Genomic DNA, 15,194 nt, shown 5'->3' on the forward strand with positions numbered 1-15,194 from the left:
ATGGTCCTCCTGGGGGGGGGGGGGTACAGGGTTAACATGACCACATGGTCCTCCTGGGGGGGTAGGGAGGTACAGGGTTAACATGACCACATGGTCCTCCTGGGGGGGGGGGGGTACAGGGTTAACATGACCACATGGTCCTCCTGGGGGGGGGGGGGTACAGGGTTAACATGACCACATGGTCCTCCTGGGGGGGTAGGGAGGTACAGGGTTAACATGACCACATGGTCCTCCTGGGGGGGTAGGGAGGTACAGGGTTAACATGACCACATGGTCCTCCTGGGGGGGGGGTAGGGAGGTACAGGGTTAACATGACCACATGGTCCTCCTGGGGGGGGGGTAGGGAGGTACAGGGTTAACATGACCACATGGTCCTCCTGGGGGGGGGGGGGTAGGGAGGTACAGGGTTAACATGACCACATGGTCCTCCTGGGGGGGGGGGGGGGGTAGGGAGGTACAGGGTTAACATGACCACATGGTCCTCCTGGGGGGGGGGGGTAGGGAGGTACAGGGTTAACATGACCACATGGTCCTCCTGGGGGGGGGGGGTAGGGAGGTACAGGGTTAACATGACCACATTGTCCTCCTGGGGGGGGGTAGGGAGGTACAGGGTTAACATGACCACATGGTCCTCCTGGGGGGTAGGGAGGTACAGGGTTAACATGACCACATGGTCCTCCTGGGGGGGGGGGGGGGGGTAGGGAGGTACAGGGTTAACATGACCACATTGTCCTCCTGGGGGGGGTAGGGAGGTACAGGGTTAACATGACCACATGGTCCTCCTGGGGGGGGGGGAGGTACAGGGTTAACATGACCACATGGTCCTCCTGGGGGGGGTAGGGAGGTACAGGGTCAACATGACCACATGGTCCTCCTGGGGGGGAGTAGGGAGGTACAGGGTTAACATGACCACATGGTCCTCCTGGGGGGGGGGTAGGGAGGTACAGGGTTAACATGACCACATGGTCCTCCTGGGGGGGTAGGGAGGTACAGGGTTAACATGACCACATGGTCCTCCTGGGTGGGGGGGGGAGGTACAGGGTTAACATGACCACATGGTCCTCCTGGGGGGGGTAGGGAGGTACAGGGTCAACATGACCACATGGTCCTCCTGGGGGGGAGTAGGGAGGTACAGGGTTAACATGACCACATGGTCCTCCTGGGGGGGGGGTAGGGAGGTACAGGGTTAACATGACCACATGGTCCTCCTGGGGGGGTAGGGAGGTACAGGGTTAACATGACCACATGGTCCTCCTGGGTGGGGGGGGGAGGTACAGGGTTAACATGACCACATGGTCCTCCTGGGGGTGGGTAGGGAGGTACAGGGTTAACATGACCACATGGTCCTCCTGGGGGGGGGGGGGGGGTAGGGAGGTACAGGGTTAACATGACCACATGGTCCTCCTGGGGGGGGGTAGGGAGGTACAGGGTTAACATGACCACATGGTCCTCCTGGGGGGGGTAGGGAGGTACAGGGTTAACATGACCACATGGTCCTCCTGGGGGGGGGTAGGGAGGTACAGGGTTAACATGACCACATGGTCCTCCTGGGGGGGGGGAGGTACAGGGTTAACATGACCACATGGTCCTCCTGGGGGGGGGGAGGTACAGGGTTAACATGACCACATGGTCCTCCTGGGGGGGGGAGGTACAGGGTTAACATGACCACATGGTCCTCCTGGGGGGGGGGGGTAGGGAGGTACAGGGTTAACATGACCACATGGTCCTCCTGGGGGGGGGGGGGGGGGGTACAGGGTTAACATGACCACATGGTCCTCCTGGGGGGGGGGGGGGGGGGTACAGGGTTAACATGACCACATGGTCCTCCTGGGGGGGGGGGGGGGTAGGGAGGTACAGGGTTAACATGACCACATGGTCCTCCTGGGGGGGGGGGGGGGGGTACAGGGTTAACATGACCACATGGTCCTCCTGGGGGGGGGGGGGTAGGGAGGTACAGGGTTAACATGACCACATGGTCCTCCTGGGGGGGGGGGGGGGAGGTACAGGGTTAACATGACCACATGGTCCTCCTGGGGGGGGGGGGGAGGTACAGGGTTAACATGACCACATGGTCCTCCTGGGGGGGGGGGAGGTACAGGGTTAACATGACCACATGGTCCTCCTGGGGGGGGGGGGGGGAGGTACAGGGTTAACATGACCACATGGTCCTCCTGGGGGGGGGGGGGAGGTACAGGGTTAACATGACCACATGGTCCTCCTGGGGGGGGGGGGGGGTAGGGAGGTACAGGGTTAACATGACCACATGGTCCTCCTGGGGGGGGGATAGGGAGGTACAGGGTTAACATGACCACATGGTCCTCCTGGGGGGGGGGAGGTACAGGGTTAACATGACCACATGGTCCTCATGGGGGGGGGGGGGTACAGGGTTAACATGACCACATGGTCCTCCTGGGGGGGTAGGGAGGTACAGGGTTAACATGACCACATGGTCCTCCTGGGGGGGGTAGGGAGGTACAGGGTTAACATGACCACATGGTCCTCCTGGGGGGGGTAGGGAGGTACAGGGTTAACATGACCACATGGTGTTGGTGTTTCTCCTTCGTACCGCTGAGGTGCCAGTGTGTGTTTCGTACCGTTGAGGTGCCAGTGTGTGTGTGTGTTTCGTACCGCTGAGGTGCCAGTGTGTGTGTGTGTTTCGTACCGCTGAGGTGCCAGTGTGTGTTTCGTACCGCTGAGGTGCCAGTGTGTGTGTGTTTCGTACCGCTGAGGTGCCAGTGTCCAGTGCAGGGGTGAGGTCATGATGAGCGAAGTCCTCAGTGTCTCTCTCTCTGATGTTCTCCACCACCATCTTAGTGACCGCTGCCACGTCCAGACCTGACCACAACACAACACTTAGATACCTGGACCTTTAAAAAGGTGCAATATGCAGAAATCGCTCCGCCATTTCCTGGATGCTAAAATTCTAATAGTTTGCCTAATTTCAGTTTATATGACAAAACAAGCCAGTGTTGTGTAGAGAATCATTGGACCATCTAAACCGCTGTGAAATATATTTTCAATAACCAAAAATATTGTATTTTCAGCCATTTGAAGCTGGTGTAAAAAACCGAAAGTAAGATGCAAAAACTAAATTTAAGAACGGGGAGCATAGAAATAACACACATAGAACAGATCTACCGCTTCTTAGACTTGCTTTCAATGAGAATGACAGATCTAGAACTCAGATTTCTATGTGCATTTGGTCAGGTTGCACAAACATTTACATATTGCAGGTTTAACACATTGTTTTCCCCCCCCCTTCCTACAGTCCATAGCTGCAGAAAAGCGAAAGTCTACATGGTCCATTTTAACATATTTACCAACCTAATTTAATTGCCGGTTGTCGAATCTCAGATGAATGTCAGACTGACTGTAGCTTTAGACCAGGGGGCCCATTCCATCCCCGCTGGAGATTTGAGTATTTAGTATGTGTATTATATATTTTTTAATGTATTTTTTTAGTTTTTTGGGGAGATAAACAATCTTAAAATCGACATTGATATTACTAAAACCTAATCAAAACTGGGTAGAAATGATAATGAACCTACAGTCGTTTCTAGTCCCGTCACTCTGTCCAGCTTGATAACAGTCGTATCTAGTCCCGTCACTCTGTCCAGCTTGATAACAGTCGTATCTAGTCCCGTCACTCTTTCCAGCTTGATAACAGTCATCGAACCAAAAGCTAGACAGTCGGGAAGCATCGGAAATTCCAAAAGTGATGGATAGAGGACTTATTTTCAGCAAATTTCAATGGCCAGGAAATATAATACATTTTAAGTGCGGTCCTCCGGACCTCGGTGAAGACCAAATGTGGCCCGCAGGGAAAAAATGTGTTTGCCACCCCTGCTTTAGACTAAAGGAACCCCCCCCCCCCCCACTCGTCCCAGCAGCCTCTGTGAGAGACACTGACCTGCCTCCCTGGCCAGCTCCAGACAGCGTTGTCTCTGGTCAGCCTCGGCGACCTCCTCCAGGAAGTGAGCGTACTGGGCGGTGCCAATGTCTGACGGCAGGTGACTGACATAGAAGGCGATCAGATCCACCTGCTTCTCCCTCATCAACAGAGAGACGTAGGCCTTCAGGACATCCACCGACACCTCCTCCTGATTAGGGGAGAACATGAGTGGAGGGATTAGGGGTAGGGGGGGAACGGATATGTGGATTGTGGAAGGTGGTGTGTGTGAGGAATGGTTGATGTTTATATAGGTGTATGACAGCAAAAGTGTGTTTCTCTCTCTCTCTCTCTGTGTGTGTGTGTGTGTGTGTGTGTGTGTGTGTGTGTGTAGATGATACCTTGAGCTGCATGCCCAGGCGACGGTAGAACAGCACGGTGTGTGTGTGTGTGTGTGTGTGTGTGTGTGTGTAGATGATACCTTGAGCTGCATGCCCAGGCGACGGTAGAACAGCACGGTGTGTGTGTGTGTGTGTGTGTGTGTAGATGATACCTTGAGCTGCATGCCCAGGCGACGGTAGAACACGGTGTGTGTGTGTGTGTGTGTGTGTGTGTAGATGATACCTTGAGCTGCATGCCCAGGCTACGGTAGAATAGCACGGTGTGTGTGTGTGTGTGTAGATGATACCTTGAGCTGCATGCCCAGGCGACGGTAGAATAGCACGGTGTGTGTGTGTGTGTGTGTGTGTGTGTGTGTAGATGATACCTTGAGCTGCATGCCCAGGCGACGGTAGAACAGCACGGTGTGTGTGTGTGTGTGTGTGTGTGTGTGTGTGTGTAGATGATACCTTGAGCTGCATGCCCAGGCTACGGTAGAACAACACGGTGTGTGTGTGTGTGTGTGTGTGTAGATGATACCTTGAGCTGCATGCCCAGGCTACGGTAGAACAGCACGGTGTGTGTGTGTGTGTGTGTGTGTAGATGATACCTTGAGCTGCATGCCCAGGCGACGGTAGAACAGCACGGTGTGTGTGTGTGTGTGTGTGTAGATGATACCTTGAGCTGCATGCCCAGGCGACGGTAGAACAACACGGTGTGTGTGTGTGTGTGTGTGTGTGTGTGTGTGTGTGTGTGTGTGTAGATGATACCTTGAGCTGCATGCCCAGGCGACGGTAGAACAGCACGGTGTGTGTGTGTGTGTAGATGAGACCTTGAGCTGCATGCCCAGGCTACGGTAGAACAGCACGGTGTGTGTGTGTGTGTGTGTGTAGATGATACCTTGAGCTGCATGCCCAGGCTACGGTAGAACACCACGGTGTGTGTGTGTGTGTGTGTGTGTGTGTAGATGATACCTTGAGCTGCATGCCCAGGCTACGGTAGAACAGCACGGTGTGTGTGTGTGTGTAGATGATACCTTGAGCTGCATGCCCAGGCTACGGTAGAACAGCACGGTGTGTGTGTGTGTGTGTGTGTGTGTGTGTGTAGATGATACCTTGAGCTGCATGCCCAGGCTACGGTAGAACAGCACGGTGTGTGTGTGTGTGTGGAGATGATACCTTGAGCTGCATGCCCAGGCTACGGTAGAACAGCACGGTGTGTGTGTGTGTGTGTGTGTGGAGATGATACCTTGAGCTGCATGCCCAGGCTACGGTAGAATAGCAGCAGGTGAGTCATGAATCGCAGCAGGTGAGAGGGCAGCGCTGGACTCCTGGTCAACCAGTTACTGAACTCCTCCAGGAGACCTGACACACAAAATACTGTTTTATACTGGGACCGTTTCATAAAGCAGTAACATACCTGCAGTAACCAGAACCACAAAGTCCAACTGGATACCGACTGACTACCTCATGTACCTGATAACCAGAATCACAGTCCAACTGGATACCGACTGACTACCTCATGACTTTCGTCTGTCTGTACGGTCTTTCCATAGGCTGACACAGACATGGCCATGGATTTAAAGTAACGGTCCAGAGAAAAATCTCACTTTTAAAAGTTATATTCATAATAAATAATGTTGTTGACTCGTCCTATACTTATAATTTGTGGCCAAAGCATAAATTGGAGGAAGAAACACAAAAACACTTTAAAAAACCCATCTCAAACTGACCATTTAAAAAAAAATGCTTGCCATTTCCTCATAGAGGCTCATTGGCTGCTTTTTAACATAATTAAACAATAGTAAGGAAAACTATTTCACTCACATTGTAATTAATTATAGGTCATATTTCATAAAAATGTGGAAACACTAAAACCGTTCCTTTAAGGTTATTAAACAGACTCACCATCCAGGTCTCCCAGGATGACCAACTTCTGGATGATGTGGTAATGTTCTTTGGTCTCCTCCAGGACTTTCTGTGGAGAAGAAGGAAGGAGACATTCAGGGTCTTTCACAGGACTATGGGAGTCCGTAAGACTGGTCTGATGTACACAGCTAGCAGACTGGTCCGATGTACACAGCTAGCAGACTGGTCCGATGTACACAGCTAGCAGACTGGTCTGAGGTACACAGCTAGCAGACTGGTCCGATGTACACAGCTAGCAGACTGGTCCGATGTCCACAGCTAGCAGACTGGTCTGATGTACCCAGCTAGCAGACTGGTCTGATGTACCCAGCTAGCAGACTGGTCTGATGTCCACAGCTAGCAGACTGGTCTGATGTACCCAGCTAGCAGACTGGTCTGATGTACCCAGCTAGCAGACTGGTCTGATGTCCACAGCTAGCAGACTGGTCTGATGTCCACAGCTAGCAGACTGGTCTGATGTCCACAGCTAGCAGACTGGTCTGATGTACACAGCTAGCAGACTGGTCTGATGTCCACAGCTAGCAGACTGGTCTGATGTGCACAGCTAGCAGACTGGTCTGATGTCCACAGCTAGCAGACTGGTCTGATGTGCACAGCTAGCAGACTGGTCTGATGTCCACAGCTAGCAGACTGGTCTGAGGTACACAGCTAGCAGACTGGTCTGATGTCCACAGCTAGCAGACTGGTCTGATGTGCACAGCTAGCAGACTGGTCTGATGTCCACAGCTAGCAGACTGGTCTGATGTACACAGCTAGCAGACTGGTCTGATGTCCACAGCTAGCAGACTGGTCTGATGTACACAGCTAGCAGACTGGTCTGATGTACATAGCTAGCAGACTGGTCTGATGTACATAGTTAGCAGACTGGTCTGATGTACACTACCGGTCAAAAGTTTGGGGTCACTTAGAAATGTCCTTGTTTTTGAAAGAAAAGCAAATTTTTTGTCCATTAAAATAACATTAAATTGATCAGAAATACAGTGTAGACATTGTTAATGTTGTAAATGGCTATTGTAGCTGGAAACGGCTGATTTGAAATGGAATATCTACGTAGGCGTACAGAGGCCCATTATCAGCAACCATCAGTCCTGTGTTCCAATGGCATGTTGTGTTTGCTAATCCAAGTTTATCATTTTAAAAGGCTAATTGATCATTAGAAAACCCTTTTGCAAAAAAACTGCTGTGCTAACATAATTGCAAAAGGGTTTTCTAATGATCAATTAGCCTTTTAAAATGATAAACTTGGATTAGCAAACACAACGTGCCATTGGAACACAGGACTGATGGTTGCTGATAATGGGCCTCTGTACGCCTACGTAGATATTCCATTTCAAATCAGCCGTTTCCAGCTACAATAGCCATTTACAACATTAACAATGTCTACACTGTATTTCTGATCAATTATGTTATTTTAAAAATGGACAAAAAAAATAATAATTTGCTTTTCTTTCGAAAACTAGGACATCTCTAAGTGACCCCAAACTTTTGAACGGTAGTGTACACGGCTAGCAGACTGGTCCGATGTACACAGCTAGCAGACTGGTCTGATGTACACAGCTAGCAGACTGGTCCGATGTACACAGCTAGCAGACTGGTCTGATGTACACAGCTAGCAGACTGGTCCGATGTACACAGCTAGCAGACTGGTCCGATGTACACAGCTAGCAGACTGGTCCGATGTACACAGCTAGCAGACTGGTCCGATGTACACAGCTAGCAGACTGGTCCGATGTACACAGCTAGCAGACTGGTCTGATGTACACAGCTAGCAGACTGGTCCGATGTACACAGCTAGCAGACTGGTCTGATGTACACAGCTAGCAGACTGGTCCGATGTACACAGCTAGCAGACTGGTCCGATGTACACAGCTAGCAGACTGGTCCGATGTACACAGCTAGCAGACTGGTCCGATGTCCACACAGCTAGCAGACTGGTCCGATGTCCACAGCTAGCAGACTGGTCTGATGTACACAGCTAGCAGACTGGTCTGATGTACACAGCTAGCAGACTGGTCTGATGTCCACACAGCTAGCAGACTGGTCTGATGTACACAGCTAGCAGACTGGTCTGATGTACACAGCTAGCAGACTGGTCTGATGTCCACACAGCTAGCAGACTGGTCTGATGTACACAGCTAGCAGACTGGTCTGATGTCCACAGCTAGCTAGTTTGACAGAGCAGACAAACAGATGCTCACCTTTGACTCTGTTGCTAGCAGCTCCTCAAACACCTTCTCTAGTGTCCAGCTGGAGAGAAAAGGGAGAGATATTACCATTTGCATTTAGAAATATAAGCTGATGCACTGAGGAAGGTTAGGGTCCTGATACCCAGCCCTCCGCTGCCTCTACTAGAGGATGGGGGTCTTACTGGCCTCCAGGTATTCTCTACTAGAGGGTATTTTACTTGACCTCCAGGTATTCTCTACTAGAGGATGTATTCTCTAGGCAGGGCTGCCCACTAAAGTATATTGTCCCTGGGTAAGGCTACCTACTAGAGGCTGGGGATCTTACTTGGCCTCCAGGTATTCTCGTGGCAGCTCCTCCAGCTCCTCGCTGCCCATTCCTGAGGACCTTATCTCCTGTTCCACCAGAGAGTCTACCAGGACCCTGAAGTAGGCCCACACACTGTCCTCCCACGACTCACACACTGGGAGCAGCTAGAGGAGAGAGAGACAAATCAGTCCATTACCAGTCGAGCATAGTCCTGGCCATTACCAGTCGAGCATAGTCCTGGCCATTACCAGTCGAGCATAGTCCTGGCCATTACCAGTCGAGCATAGTCCTGGCCATTACCAGTCGAGCATAGTCCTGGCCATTACCAGTCGAGCATAGTCCTGGCCATTACCAGTCGAGCATAGTCCTGGCCATTACCAGTCGAGCATAGTCCTGGCCATTACCAGTCGAGCATAGTCCTGTCTTATGTGAACATTGTTGTTATAGGTTTACTTTGACAAGGTGTTTCAGCTTTCCCTGAGACACACCACCCTCCTCCACCAGACACCCCCCTCCTCCACCAGACACCCCCCTCCTCCACATGACACCCCCCTCCTCCACATGACACCCCCCTCCTCCACATGACACCCCCCTCCTCCACATGACACCCCCCTCCTCCACATGACACCCCCCTCCTCCACATGACACCCCCCTCCTCCACATGACACACCCCCCTCCTCCACATGACACCCCCCTCCTCCACATGACACCCCCCTCCTCCACATGACACCCCCCTCCTCCACATGACACCCCCCTCCTCCACATGACACCCCCCTCCTCCACATGACACCACCCAGAGAGGGGGCTCAGGGAGATACACCACACTACATACCCGTTTGAGGTTCCCACTCAGAACAGCGTAGATGGCTCTCTCATATCTGCTGAAGTGTTCGTCGTCAGCCATCCTCCAACAGCACACCTTCCATACACAGCGGTGAGGGTTCCCCTCCACTGGTAGCAGCTCTGCACCGCCTGGACACACACACCCCGCAGTTCCATTACAGACCATACACAGCGGTGAGGGTTCCCCTCCACTGGTAGCAGCTCTGCACCGCCTGGACACACCCCGCAGTTCCATTACAGACCATACACAGCGGTGAGGGTTCCCCTCCACTGGTAGCAGCTCTGCACCGCCTGGACACACACACCCCGCAGTTCCATTACAGACCATACACAGCGGTGAGGGTTCCCCTCCACTGGTAGCAGCTCTGCACCGCCTGGACACACCCCTCAGTTCCATTACAGACCATACACAGCGGTGAGGGTTCCCCTCCACTGGTAGCAGCTCTGCACCGCCTGGACACACACACACACCCCTCAGTTCCATTACAGACCATACACAGCGGTGAGGGTTCCCCTCCACTGGTAGCAGCTCTGCACCGCCTGGGGACACCCCGCAGTTCCATTACAGACCATACATAGGGACGTGTGTTTAGGGCTGTTATGGTGACCGGATTACCGCCACAAGTCATGACCGCAGTCACATTCCACGTGAGTGTTTTTAGTCACGGTAACTAGGCTTCTCCAAGCTCTGATGCTGCTGGTCATTAGTAGCCTTCCTAACTTGCTAACTGCCTGGTACTCAGCACTCTATTGTCCCTCTAAATCACTCTGACATCAATGCAAATCTAATCAAACACTTCATGAGAGCCCATGAGCTCACGTTGCGCAACATTTCTATAGGCTGTGCTATTGCTTGAGAAAACAGAGTGATGGCCTCTATTAAAAAGAGGAGGATCCCATCAGCTTTCTATAGGCTAGGCCTACTATATTTATTTATCTACTTTCCTAATATTAAGCACACTGCTTCGCTTTACAACAGGAGTATAGCCTACCTGGCTGGCATGAAACTGAACCACGGGAAAAGCTTCCTCCATTCGCTATTTAAGTGCATAGATGACATGGATTTATTTTTCCGCATGTGCACACTCCCTCAAATCGTTTGGAGAAAATATCCTCTCTATTTTATTCAGCTTTGTTCAATTGTATTCTTCATACTATAAAATAATGCCACGGGATTTCTAAGCAGATCTGGTCTGCTAAATGAACTAGTGTAGCCCACAGCCGTATGGCAGAGCCAGATCAGGGCATAACATAAGGACGACTCAGAGTATGCTATTCTGTTCTTCTGAAATAGACTACATTTTCTTCATATCATGTTTCTTTAGACCTGTCTAAAATAAATAATGGGATTTATTGTGAAGGTGTAGGCTATATTACATGGATTTAGTAGACTTTTTTTTAAAATATAGATGTTCCAAAAGGTCTGCATCAATGGCTTGTAGGCTATGAATGTTAGCCAGGAGATGCTAAACATTTGTATGTTAATTAAAAACGGTCAATTACCGTGAGACCGGCAGTTATTTGCTTGACAATCACCCGGCTGACAAAATGTCATGACCGCCACAGCCCTACTTGTGTTAAACATGTGTTGGGGTGAGAGTGTAAGGTTGAGAACTGACCTCCGTTGATGTTGGGGTCGTGGTAAAGCTTCCATCCCTCCAGAGTAGCAGCCCTCCATGCCTGTCCACAGCGCTTACAAAGCCTCTGGGCCTACACACAAACACACACACCACTGAGACTAGAAATCCGCTCAGTATACCCTCCCGTCCACCAGGTGGCGCCGTACTGAGATCTGTCTCAAATGACACCCTTATTACCTGTATAGTGCACTACTTTTGACCAGAGCCAAGAGGTCTCTGGTCTAAAGTAGTGCACTACACAGGGAATAGGGTGTTATTTGGGAGGCGGCCGGCGTCTCACCTCGTCCGTCATGCCCGCTCTGAGGAGGGTGAACAGGTACTTCAGCAGCCTGGCGTCATCCTCCCTGTCCAGGTCTGCCAGGGGACGCTTCTGTCTGATGGGGGCGTCGGGGTCCTAAAGACAGACAGAGTTACTTTACGTTCTAAGTAAAACAACGTATTCCCTATCATGGCACAAGAGCATGTGTCTGTAGGAGAGGGAGTGTGTGTGAGTGTGTGTGTGAGTGTGTGTGTATGTATGAGAGCTAGATAGCCCCTCCTACCAGCTCAGTAACCAGGGGAACATTGAAGCCTGTGCTGGATGCGTTTCTCCTCTGTTTCAGAGCATGAAGGGTATTCTCCCTGAAAGTCAAACACACAGAATATTAGCCAAGTCACACGGGGTCTTCCTAAACTACATACAACACTTGAGAAAACACGGAAGTGCTTGTCTCTCAAAATGACTCCAGCTTACTTACCAGTACACAGACTTGGCGTAGTATTCAATGTTGTCAGAGAAGTCCCCGATTTCATCTTTGGCGATACTCTCCAACCAATCCACAACCAGCTAAGAGAGAGGAAGTGAAACCATAATGTAAAAATGTACAATGTCTCTATTACAACCATCCATCAGACTAAACAGGACGCCAAGGATTTACTCCAGATACCAGACCAGGCCCAAATCCCTGTCATTCACATGAAGAGAAGACACCGATACAGGGGGACGCAGGTCCGGGTGCCTTGTGAGAATTAGTCGGCGAGTGGGTAACCCGCCTCTACCATCCGTCCTATTGGCCAACGTGCAATCACTGGAGAATAAACCGGATGAGCTCCGTTCCAAGACTATCCTACCAACGGGACATAAAAAAAAAACTGTACTATCTTATGTTTCACCGAGTCGTGGCTGAACGACGACATGGATAATATACAGTTGGCTGGGTTTTCTGTGCATCGGCAAGACAGATGGGCCTACAACCATCCACCAGACTTAACAGGACTGAACCACTAGAGACAGATATAGGGGCCTACAACCATCCATCAGACTTAACAGGACTGAACCACTAGAGACAGCTATAGGGGCCTACAACCATCCATCAGACTTAACAGGACTGAACCACTAGAGACAGATATAGGGGCCTACAACCATCCACCAGACTTAACAGGACTGAACCACTAGAGACAGCTATAGGGGCCTACAACCATCCATCAGACTTAACAGGACTGAACCACTAGAGACAGCTATAGGGGCCTACAACCATCCATCAGACTTAACAGGACTGAACCACTAGAGACAGATATAGGGGCCTACAACCATCCATCAGACTTAACAGGACTGAACCACTAGAGACAGATATAGGGGCCTACAACCATCCATCAGACTTAACAGGACTGAACCACTAGAGACAGATATAGGGGCCTACAACCATCCATCAGACTTAACAGGAACGTACCACTAGAGACAGCTATAGGGGCCTACAACCATCCATCAGACTTAACAGGACTGAACCACTAGAGACAGATATAGGGGCCTACAACCATCCACCAGACTTAACAGGAACGTACCACTAGAGACAGATATAGGGGCCTACAACCATCCACCAGACTTAACAGGAACGTACCACTAGAGACAGATATAGGGGCCTACAACCATCCACCAGACTTAACAGGACTGAACCACTAGAGACAGATATAGGGGCCTACAACCATCCATCAGACTTAACAGGAACGTACCACTAGAGACAGCTATAGGGGCCTACAACCATCCACCAGACTTAACAGGACTGAACCACTAGAGACAGATATAGGGGCCTACAACCATCCATCAGACTTAACAGGAACGTACCACTAGAGACAGCTATAGGGGCCTACAACCATCCACCAGACTTAACAGGACTGAACCACTAGAGACAGATATAGGGGCCTACAACCATCCATCAGACTTAACAGGAACGTACCACTAGAGACAGCTATAGGGGCCTACAACCATCCATCAGACTTAACAGGACTGAACCACTAGAGACAGATATAGGGGCCTACAACCATCCACCAGACTTAACAGGAACGTACCACTAGAGACAGATATAGGGGCCTACAACCATCCACCAGACTTAACAGGAACGTACCACTAGAGACAGATATAGGGGCCTACAACCATCCACCAGACTTAACAGGACTGAACCACTAGAGACAGATATAGGGGCCTACAACCATCCATCAGACTTAACAGGAACGTACCACTAGAGACAGCTATAGGGGCCTACAACCATCCACCAGACTTAACAGGACTGAACCACTAGAGACAGATATAGGGGCCTACAACCATCCACCAGACTGAACCACTAGAGACAGATATAGGGGCCTACAACCATCCATCAGACTTAACAGGACTGAACCACTAGAGACAGATATAGGGGCCTACAACCATCCATCAGACTTAACAGGAACGTACCACTAGAGACAGCTATAGGGGCCTACAACCATCCATCAGACTTAACAGGACTGAACCACTAGAGACAGATATAGGGGTCTACAACCATCCAGACTTAACAGGACTGAACCACTAGAGACAGATATAGGGGCCTACAACCATCCATCAGACTTAACAGGACTGAACCACTAGAGACAGATATAGGGGAGGATGTGTGTTTGTGTCTGTGAGTTCTAACCTGACTCTGCCGCACTACAGCATCTCTCTGGAAGAGTTGTTCCATCACCTCCTTCTCACTAACACTGGGAGCCTGAGGAGAGAGGAGAAATGGACACACACACGAGAGAGAGAGAGAGGATGGTTACTCCATTTCTCACACAGCAAGAAACACCTGTAGTTACCGAATGACATCATAGTTCTAGAGTCCTACTCACAGCCACATCCATCATGATGTCATCCTCCAGCTCCGACTGGATCCTGTCTCTGAGGGGAGAAACACAATGATGTAACAAAGTCAAACCATGTGTCTCCATAACACCATTAAACAAACAAACAAACAAACAAACAAAGAAAGAACCAACCTGTATAGAGAAGTGATGAGGCGCCAGGTGACCATCTCCTGCTGTAAAAGCCATCTAATACCAGCGGTCTTAGAGGACTTCTGTTGCCCTGGCGCTGCCCTCGATACCAGCCTCTGGAGCATGCCCACCTGGTACAACACAATACACCATTATCACTGGGTGTTTAATAGCAGCATAGCTACACATGTACCATTATCACTGGGTGTTCATGCAACTCACTAGTCGGAAGGTGTTCTTAATGTTTTGTCACCATCACTGGGTGTTCATAAGAGTAGCACACAGCTCTGCATACACACACACACACACACACACACACACACACAATGACTCACACACATACGCAAACGCTTGGACATGCATGCTTGAGGAGCGAACCTCCTGCTCCACCAACGCTTGCACACACGTGTTCTAAAAACACTCTCACAGACAGACACTCACTCACTCACTAGCCTTCACACAGTAGAGGGAACCTGCGTCAGGTGAGAGTGAGAGAACGGTACCTTATCTTGACAGATGGCTTCATACTCCTCCAGCAGGTCAAAGACAGCGCTGGATGAGTGTCTGAGATAGGAATGGAGGAACTCTGGGAACAGACTGACTGATGCTGCAGGACACAGGAGCAGCAGGAGAGAGAGAGAGAGAGAGAGAGAGAGAGAGAGAGAGAGAGAGAGAGAGGTCAAAAGGTCAGTGTTGTTTTTCCTACACATTTCCAGAACGACACCTAGCCACTATCCTCTGTAACCCCTTTCCCCAAAT

At 50.6% G+C, this 15,194-nt stretch overlaps 1 protein-coding gene across 3 annotated transcripts in view; it reads right to left on the minus strand.

Annotated features, from left to right (window-relative positions):
* Positions 1–15,194, minus strand: part of LOC311117546 (nuclear pore complex protein Nup107-like) — a 32,238-nt gene that overhangs the window by 12,555 nt on the left and 4,489 nt on the right. For 2 of the 3 annotated variants that reach the window (XM_084192469.1, XM_084192468.1), the window contains exons 6-20: positions 14,939–15,042; positions 14,439–14,566; positions 14,292–14,340; positions 14,096–14,167; positions 11,909–11,997; positions 11,714–11,792; positions 11,452–11,565; positions 11,151–11,241; positions 9,521–9,660; positions 8,707–8,852; positions 8,394–8,442; positions 6,175–6,244; positions 5,516–5,631; positions 3,911–4,100; positions 2,723–2,835 (exon numbers count right to left, since the gene is read on the minus strand). In XM_084192469.1, the coding sequence (XP_084048595.1) occupies positions 2,723–2,835; positions 3,911–4,100; positions 5,516–5,631; positions 6,175–6,244; positions 8,394–8,442; positions 8,707–8,852; positions 9,521–9,660; positions 11,151–11,241; positions 11,452–11,565; positions 11,714–11,792; positions 11,909–11,997; positions 14,096–14,167; positions 14,292–14,340; positions 14,439–14,566; positions 14,939–15,042 (1,550 nt within the window). Of the gene's footprint in view, positions 1–2,722; positions 2,836–3,910; positions 4,101–5,515; positions 5,632–6,174; positions 6,245–8,393; positions 8,443–8,706; positions 8,853–9,520; positions 10,072–11,150; positions 11,242–11,451; positions 11,566–11,713; positions 11,793–11,908; positions 11,998–14,095; positions 14,168–14,291; positions 14,341–14,438; positions 14,567–14,938; positions 15,043–15,194 lie in introns of all 3 variants that reach the window. The other variant, XM_084192467.1, reaches the window with a different exon arrangement.

This window comes from Coregonus lavaretus (genome assembly GCF_964263955.1).
Source record: "Coregonus lavaretus genome assembly, contig: HAP1_SCAFFOLD_175, whole genome shotgun sequence".
Taxonomy (NCBI): Eukaryota; Metazoa; Chordata; class Actinopteri; order Salmoniformes; family Salmonidae; genus Coregonus; species Coregonus lavaretus.